The 8,448-nt window shown below is 36.0% G+C and overlaps 3 protein-coding genes across 3 annotated transcripts; 2 read left to right on the top strand and 1 right to left on the bottom strand.

Annotated features, from left to right (window-relative positions):
* The first annotated feature begins 243 nt into the window (after positions 1 to 243).
* LOC148550343 (uncharacterized) lies at positions 244 to 2,006 on the top strand. Its single transcript, XM_088495158.1, has 7 exons — positions 244 to 693; positions 781 to 867; positions 983 to 1,111; positions 1,202 to 1,336; positions 1,471 to 1,583; positions 1,654 to 1,747; positions 1,833 to 2,006. Exons 1-7 carry the CDS (start codon positions 244 to 246, stop codon positions 2,004 to 2,006), a joined length of 1,182 nt encoding a protein of 393 aa, XP_088351284.1.
* A 596-nt stretch (positions 2,007 to 2,602) lies between these two features.
* Positions 2,603 to 4,930, bottom strand: LOC148550342 (protein FAR1-RELATED SEQUENCE 5-like). The gene is made up of 3 exons (XM_088494441.1): positions 4,248 to 4,930; positions 3,599 to 4,094; positions 2,603 to 2,611 (listed from the first exon to the last, which is right to left on the bottom strand). The coding sequence occupies exons 1-3, from the start codon at positions 4,928 to 4,930 to the stop codon at positions 2,603 to 2,605; spliced, it is 1,188 nt and encodes a 395-aa protein (XP_088350567.1).
* Positions 4,931 to 5,081: 151 nt separating this feature from the next.
* LOC148550341 (uncharacterized) lies at positions 5,082 to 7,713 on the top strand. The gene is made up of 2 exons (XM_088494440.1): positions 5,082 to 5,103; positions 7,262 to 7,713. The coding sequence occupies exons 1-2, from the start codon at positions 5,082 to 5,084 to the stop codon at positions 7,711 to 7,713; spliced, it is 474 nt and encodes a 157-aa protein (XP_088350566.1).
* Positions 7,714 to 8,448: the final 735 nt, after the last annotated feature.

Below are 8,448 nucleotides of genomic sequence, written 5' to 3'. Positions count from 1 at the left end.
CAGTTTGGGTGTATATTGTTCTTGATTAGTTTTTTTTACGCCGTGATTAATTTTTTGTAACTGTGCAGCAGTCCTGAAACCCCCAAACAACTTCAAGAGACCACACCCACGGTTCCCCCAGCTCCAACTAAAATGTAAGTTCATCAGACTAAAATCAATCTTTTCTTATCATCCGTATATTCTTATTCTTATTCTTATTCTTATACATGATGACGCAGTCATCCAGACGCTGCTGCCCTGTTAATGATGGCACGGACAGCATCCTATGTTCCTAAAATAGATCCAGGGGTGCCATCATTCAGCCTTGGATTGACTGATTCGAGCCAGGAGGGGGCATCAACGCAGGAGACAGAAAGGGCAAAATCTCCTGAATCTGCAAATTTGATAGAAGAATTGGACAATTTGATCCAAAAAATAGCAAGCAGTGTGGCGAAGGGAAACAACAAAAGTCCACAAATTGAGAGGGGGACTGGGGGAGAATGTTCTGGAAAGTTTCGAACTCCTGGGGGATTATATCAGATTACGGATGATATGAAACAAAAGTGCTACATCTGGGGGACGAGACTGAAGGAAGATGCAGATGGCAATACTAACGAGTATGAGGAGATGTGCACTCTGATTGGCCAAGGAGAATACATTTTGATGAGAATGCACCTTGTATCCCTCCAGGCAAAAAGTGATATAGAATCTCAGGTAATATTAAAACAACATTAATGTTTTTACACCAAAGTCAATTGCAATGCTTATTAATGTAAAATTGATTTTGGCATATATTTCTAGATTGTATCTGCCATCTGCCTCATCCTCAACCAGAAAAATGAAAAGAGGTTTCAAGAACAAATATACTGTCTCCCCCCCGATATTGTGGTAAGTGTTACTTCTACGAACTTTGGGTGTATTTTCTATATTGATTTGGCTGTATTTTTTACGTTCCATTGGGTGTAAGTTTAGTATTTCATTTCTTGTTTCGCAATTCTTGCAGTGCATGGCGCTTTCGGATCACCCAAAGGGGGAATTCATATCACCGAAAACGAAAAGGGAATTCAAGGTGGAAGCCTACCCGAGTTTCATTCCCTTCATAGATAAAAAAAAATTAACTTTGCATCGATATGTAAGTTTTCGTTTGCTAAATTTGTTAGTACGCTTATTTACTTATATGCCAAATAAAATAACACACTGTTGAAATGTGGGAATCCTTCAGATTTTTGCTCCTGTTTGCCACTCGGGGCATTGGTGGTTATGGCTCATAAATACAAGAAAGCGGAAATGTCATATACTTGACCCGCTACACAAAAGAGCTCCAAGCGATGAGAGAAAGGACATTAATAAATTCACTGTAAGTTGCCTCTGTCATGTTTACTTTAATATTTAGGTCTATTTCGTTAGTTGTGTTGGGTGTATATTGTCCATTCAGTTGGGTGTATCTTGTGCATTTATTCGGGTGTATTACTGATTTGTTTTTTATTTAAGGGATATGTATTTTCAAGATTGATAACATATGCCGGCGGGAAACCTCTGCAGAAAGGGGAGAACGAGAAAAAAATTAAATCATCATATGTTAAAATATCAGGCCAAAAAATAAGGTATAAATTTGTGAGTCTGAACATTAAACTTTCATAAATGAGATTTGTAATTTATTTTCTTCGTTTTCAGCTATGACTGCGCTATCTATGTTATGAAGTGGATGGAGTTAATTGAGCCGGAAAACATCAAAAAGGGGAAGTATGAATGGGATAATTGGCCACAGGTAACTGTCTTTAGAACTATATAAATCTGTATTACTTTACTGAATTAATATTGCTGTTTAAACAGAATATACTTTTTAATTGTAGGAGGAGGTGGACCACTATAGAGTGGAGTATGCTTCCCGGATACTATTCAGTGAGATGAATAGAGAAAGAGATCGGACAATTAGGGAGAGTAGTGCTATAAGGCTGTCGAAGCCATCCTCTGTATTATTGAGTCCGTTTTGTCAGATTAATTCTGCTGATATAGAAACTGCGTAATCCAACTGCTGGGTAGTTTGTAAATTGAACAAATGATGTAAATATTTGCCATTTATCAACAAGTTCTATTCCATGTATATTTTTTCCCATAGTTAAACTATCTGTGCTGGTAAACTGTCTGTGATGTATTCAAAAGCTGTATTACAGATGGTAAAATATGAAGGAAAAAATCAAGGCATATATAAACGCAAATTATAAACTGTTACACCCAACGCAGGTCTAATAATACACCCAACATTGCGTAAAATATACACCCAAACTGTCTGTGCTGTATTCAAAATGTATGAATTACATGTACTAAAATATGAAGAAAAATATCAAATCAAATATACACCCATAACCTGCGAATTTTTAGAGCTTTTGTTCTATATGAATCTATATATGTGTCTATATGTAAATTGTCAATGAACAAAAATACACCCAAAAGAACGGTGCTTTTACACCCATATTCTATAAAACTATACACCCAAAGAGTTATCCCCTGCTGCTGGTACCCTGAACTGATAATTCATAACGTGTCCTTGATATTGGCTGGAATTTGAATGCGCCGCTGATGCAGCATCAAAACAGGTTTATCTGAATATAACACTCACACATTAGCTAACCTATTAACGAGAAAAATAAACTCAATCACCACAAATTTAAAGAACATTACTTTTACCTCGCTTAAAACTTTCGTCTTCTTCTTCTTTGTGCCATTTGCGATCTGTTTCTCCAGCTTTGAACCTAGCCTGTTTTTTGGACGTCCTCTTGTTCGAATCCTTGGCGGGCTTTGAAACTCGTTAACGGATTCCAAGTTGGCGTCTTCGTGGGATAAAGAAGATGTCCCCTTCCTTTTGGCTTTTAATGCTTCCATCTCGGCCATGACGTTATCGTAAGCACGGTGCAGAATTGCAGTCAGCTCCTCCAATTCGGAGGCAAATTCGCAAATATTTTGCGAACGAAAAACCAATTGGTCGAACCTCTTGCTTCTTGGCTCCATTAGTGGCTCGTCGTGGCTGCTCTTGATGTGTGTGTGTCGCCTCTTTACCTTCTTGCTCCATCGTTCCAGTATGTATCTAGGTGACACTTGGCTTGCTTGTTCGAAGCTTAACACGCTTAGTGCGTGACGGCACAGTATCCCTCTCGACTCGAATAATAAGCATTCGCATTTTACCTCGGCTGCAACTGAGTCGTAAGTAACCACGAACTTGTTGAATATTGAGCTGGAAACTTGTTCTCCGACTTCGTATACTGAAAAGCCTAGAGCGGAATTCTTTAATCTGGTGATGCAATTCACCTTTCCTATGAATTGCGCTTGGACTTCCCTAAACTTTGCGTGAGTGTACGCATCTTGAAACCGAGCTTCAATGGAGGATTTGGTTGCACACGGTATGACCGTATGAAAATCTGCAGCATCTGATTCTCTCTCTGCTTGCTCCCTGCTTCCGAGGCAATTATCGTATTGTTTGACGAACTAAATAAGCGAGCTGTTCCGGGTGATATACTTGTTAAAAAATGAATGCATGCTCTCGCTCCTTTGGGTGCTTCTCATCCCTGCCCAGAAGTGGTGATCCAGATAGATAGGAACCCATATGTGACGGTCTTCGTACAGATCTGCATAATACACCCAAATACAGACTGTAAATACACCCGAGGGAACATGCAATATACACCTCTGCTGCAGATTTTAAAAAGACATTACCTGAAAGCCACTTGTTGTCCGCAAGACCAAAATTCAGCAGAAAATCGTTCCAATTCCTATCGAATGAGTCTTTGCTGTGAGAGTTCCAAACAACTTGGCTCATTTCTTGTTCGATATCGGCATGTCCCTTGTACTCGTTTAATTTGCTTGGAATCTTCTTCATGATGTGCCAAATACACCAATGGTGAATTGTCGTTGGCATACAGGCCTCTAAAGCCCTTTTCATTGATGCGCACTGATCGGTGAGAAACCCTTTTGGAGCGTTTCCTCCCATGCAACGAAGCCAGCATTGAAATAACCATTTGAATGATTCAATTTCTTCGTTCTTCATCAAAGAGCATCCGAGAAGTGTTGACTGACCGTGGTGATTCACCCCGATGAAAGAACCACAGACCAAATTATACCTGAAACAAATTATCATGGTCCAGAATACAAAATTATTAGTTACACCTTAACAAATGCTTCGCATACACCCAATGAAACAGCCAATATACACCTCTGATGCGGATTCGTAAAAATAAAATAATTTAGCATCATAAACAGGGGCAGTTTGTTACCTGTTTGTATTGTAGGTGGTGTCGAATGAAATGACGTCTCCGAAATACTCAAAGGCGGCTCTGCTTCTTGCATCGGCCCAAAAAGCGAACTTAATCGATTGATCCTCTTCGAGTTGGAGCTCAAAAAAGAAATTCGAATTCTTCTCTTTCATTCTTAACAAATATTTCCCGAATTTCTTTGCATCTTCTTGTTCGAAAACATTCTGCACTTCCCTCGTAATGTAATTCTTCACGTCCTTTTTGATAAAATTTAACTCGCGATGACCCCCGGCAGCCGCAACAAATGATTGGTATGTTTTGCTTGGTCTGATCCCGGCCTCCTCGTTATTCTCTATCGTACGACGAATGGACATGCTTAGTTCCCTGTGCTGTTTGAGCATCTCTGCTTTGCTTGGACAGCAGGGGTGTGAATGATCGAGCACAACCTTTGAAATAATCCAAGCACCGACATCCTTCAATGTGTGTATATAAATTCTTGCAGGACAGTTTAAACCGGCTGTAGGATTGGTCTTCTCGGTCGGAGATATTTTAGATTTCCATTTTCCCTCTCTGCTACATGTAATCAGTTGATTCTTAATCTCGTTTCCCTTCCTATTTGTGCACCAAACTCTTGTAGAGAAACCTGCAGCCTTGGCGTAGTTCCTGTAAAATTTTCCAGCATCTTCAAGGGTGGTAAAGGTCATTCCAACCTTCGGAACAAGCTCGTCATCAACAACCGAGAGAGGCTGCACAATACACCGTGTCAGAAACTGTGAATACACCCATAGATATGATTCAAATACACCCAATCATGCCTAATATGATACACCCGAACCGCAACAACTCAACTACACAATGACCTTTAAAGCCATAAACTGTAAATACACAGGCTGCAGAATACACCATGTCAAAAACTAAAAACACACCCAATCATGTCTGATGTAATACACCTAAACAATAACAACTCAATTAAAATAACAAAACCAGTAGTGTAGATACACCCACACTTCTAGCAAAAATACACCCAAAAAAAGAGCTGATCTACACCCGAGCGTCTGCTATAAATTTCAGTTAATTAATCACAACTAATACATTGAATCGACAGATTCATGTTAACGTGTTACTTTCACAGTCAATGTTCAGCAATTTTTCAACTACACAATGCTATACAAATTACTGAAAGAAAATTCATTATGTAGATCAAACCTCAGGAACTTCGTTAGATTCAAATTCATAATCCACTTCGCCTGAATTCAGCTGAGAATCTGAGGTGGAATGATCCATTATCTTCAAAACGAGTTCAAACTTTGGTTTCAGAAAACAACAAATCAAAATAGAAAACGAAGATCGAGTTACAGAGAGAGAAAAAAGTAACGTAAACGAAGAACATACCAGTGAGAAAGCGAGAGGAAAAGAACGATGGAGAAGAACGAGGGAAGAGGCGCGAGAAGAAGAACAACCAAATCTCAAAATAACGAAAACGAAGAAGGAAACAAATATTTTAAATTTGGTAGTTAGATATACGCGGGATTTTATATAGCGCGTGTAATCAACGTACGTGGAGCAGCGCGTATTTTGATTTTATTGTTTAATGAGCTTGTAAAGCATACAAGCCCTTAGGACTTGTATGCAGAGCTTTTCCGATCTAAAACTAAATTCAAAGTTTTTAATTTCTAATACAATTAACCAATCATATTCATAAAAGGATATTTTAGTTTTTTTTAAAATTAACTAAAATGATAGTTTTCTTATTTACTAATTAACAAATCAGATATTTTATTCTTCTTAAAATAAATCAAGTTCAAATATCTAATATCTAACGGAATTAAATAACTTTAGTCTAAAAAAATATTATTTTAGTTTTTTTAAAATTAATTATAAAAGTATTATTATTGTATTTTTAATATAAATTCAAATTTTTAACTTCTCATAAGGGCAAACAAATTTACTTACTAAGGATATTTTAATCCTTTGATTCCTAAAAGATTGCATTTTGGTGTTTTAATTTAATCAAATTCAAAATTTTAATTATTCACATAATCAAACAACTCTAATTCTTAAAGGATATATTAGTATTTTTAAAATTCTTTTAAAAGGATTATTTAATGATTTAAAAATTAAGTATAATGATATTTTATATTTTTAAGATCAAATTCAAATTAAACAACAATAATAATTTCAAGACAATTTTCAAATTTTTTTTTATCGAAAATACCGAGAGTCGAACCCGCAACCTCTTAAGTGAGTATAGAGAAATTATGTTATTTGAGTTATAATTCATTGACAAGGCAACTTTTAAACTTAAGATTTGATTTATGTGTTAAATCATATAATTCATGTATTAAAGTATTTAGCTAAATTCTATTAAAGATATTTAATTAAATTATTCGTATTATCCATGTAAAAATCAATAATATTTACCAACAAAAAAATATTATAATAACACGTTGCTCTTTTAATATCTTATCAATGCAAAAAATAGATCAAATCTTTAATATTTTAGGATCTATAGAAAATACCAATTCGAAACTAAATTTAAAACCATCTTTAATTTTTCTCTTAAGCTATTAAAGAAAATCAAGACTCTGTCTGGTAGGCAGCATAGCATCTTTTGGTTTTCCACTTCCAAGAAAGATTCGAGTGAATTAACCATTCGCTTACTCTTGTAGAACGCTCTCCTCGCTTTTTTGTTATTAGAAATCTTTCTTACTTGAGTAGCCGGATCTTGATAATTCGAATAAACGAACCCATCACTTTTGTTACTTGCCATGGAATCCACCGTTTTTTGGTTGCGAATTACTCCCATTGAAAACCAAGGCATACCACAAGAGTTTTATTTCGGTGATTGTTTCTCCATCATTTTCAATTGCACCCAAGAATTGATCCAAATTACCCAAGGCTCTGATGTTGAATTTTCTTCTACTACAACTACTGAAGCAATCTTGGTTCCCTCAGATATCCTATGTAGTTGTACTCCATTCACAGACCTCAACACAGAGAAGACACAATCTTATTGCATGAAATCTTCTCTTCAGTGCCTGCATCCCCTGAGTTATTGGACCAAATTTTACCTGCCATAGGCGAAACTGCAAGAAGGATTCTAAGCCGTGAAGGGTGTGACTCCAACACGCTGGAGATTGTTGTGAACCTTCACGTTGTTACCAGGCGCAACATTGTTCAAGATTCTGATATCTATAATGATGATCTCTGTGAAAACGTTCCTGAACTAGCACAACTCGTGAATCTGTTAGAGAGATCCAAAATTGATGAGCAAGATGATGACGCTGAATGCGCTATTTGCTTGGAGAAGTTTGGCCATGGTAACGAAGATTCAAGTGTAGAAGTTGTTCGCATAAATTGCTCGCATGTTTTTCATGATCGTTGCATGCTCCGCTGGCTCCGATGCTGTGCCGACCATCAGTCGCCGTATTCTTGCCCATTGTGCCGCTGCCTCATATCTCCAACTTTACACGGTGACGATGAATAGGTCTCCTGTGTTCTCAATTATAATCAAACTGAAAGAATTTTTTTAGCGTTTTGTACAGTTTTACACTTGAATTTACGTCCTGCTTATGTAGTACTATTATCCTATTTGTTAGAATGTGAATAACAATTTTTTTTTCAAGAAAAATTCAAATTTTGATGCATAAAACCAAATTCTAAGAAAAAGGTAAAGAAACCTTATTTCTTAGGGCAACTAAATAAGTGCGACAAATTAATTTGAGTTAGTCGAGTTATTAATTTACTGGTTAAGTATGATTATATACACAATAAGATTACATTTTTTATGTATTATTTTTTGAAGTCTAAACTTTAAAGAGATGCATATTCTATTAATAAAATAGAAAAACTTGAACACAATAAAAACTGTTCTCTAGTACGCAATAATATAAATGGTTAGAAGCTCGTCTTTCAAATCTTCAACACATATTATCGAATGGAGGAGTAATAAACTTTCGCTCCATAAACCTCTCAAATTTACTAGAATTGCGAGCTAGCATTTTGTTGAACTAGTAAATTTATTTGATTAATAGAATACCACCTAAATTGGTGGATTTCAATTCTTAAAATTTTAAAGTATATATAAACTTGTTTGATTTGTGTGTTATTAACAAATTTTCATGTTATGCCCTGTTTGAGTTTGATGATAGATAGAAAAAATTTTTTTAGCTTACTTATTTCATTAGTAATACAATAAAAAGTGTTTAAATTTAAACCGATT

The sequence above is a fragment of the Arachis ipaensis genome, chromosome B7 (genome assembly GCF_059453495.1).
Source record: "Arachis ipaensis isolate K30076 ecotype BB chromosome B7, ASM5945349v1, whole genome shotgun sequence".
Taxonomy (NCBI): Eukaryota; Viridiplantae; Streptophyta; class Magnoliopsida; order Fabales; family Fabaceae; genus Arachis; species Arachis ipaensis.
This window is presented reverse-complemented; position numbering and strand designations above follow the sequence as displayed.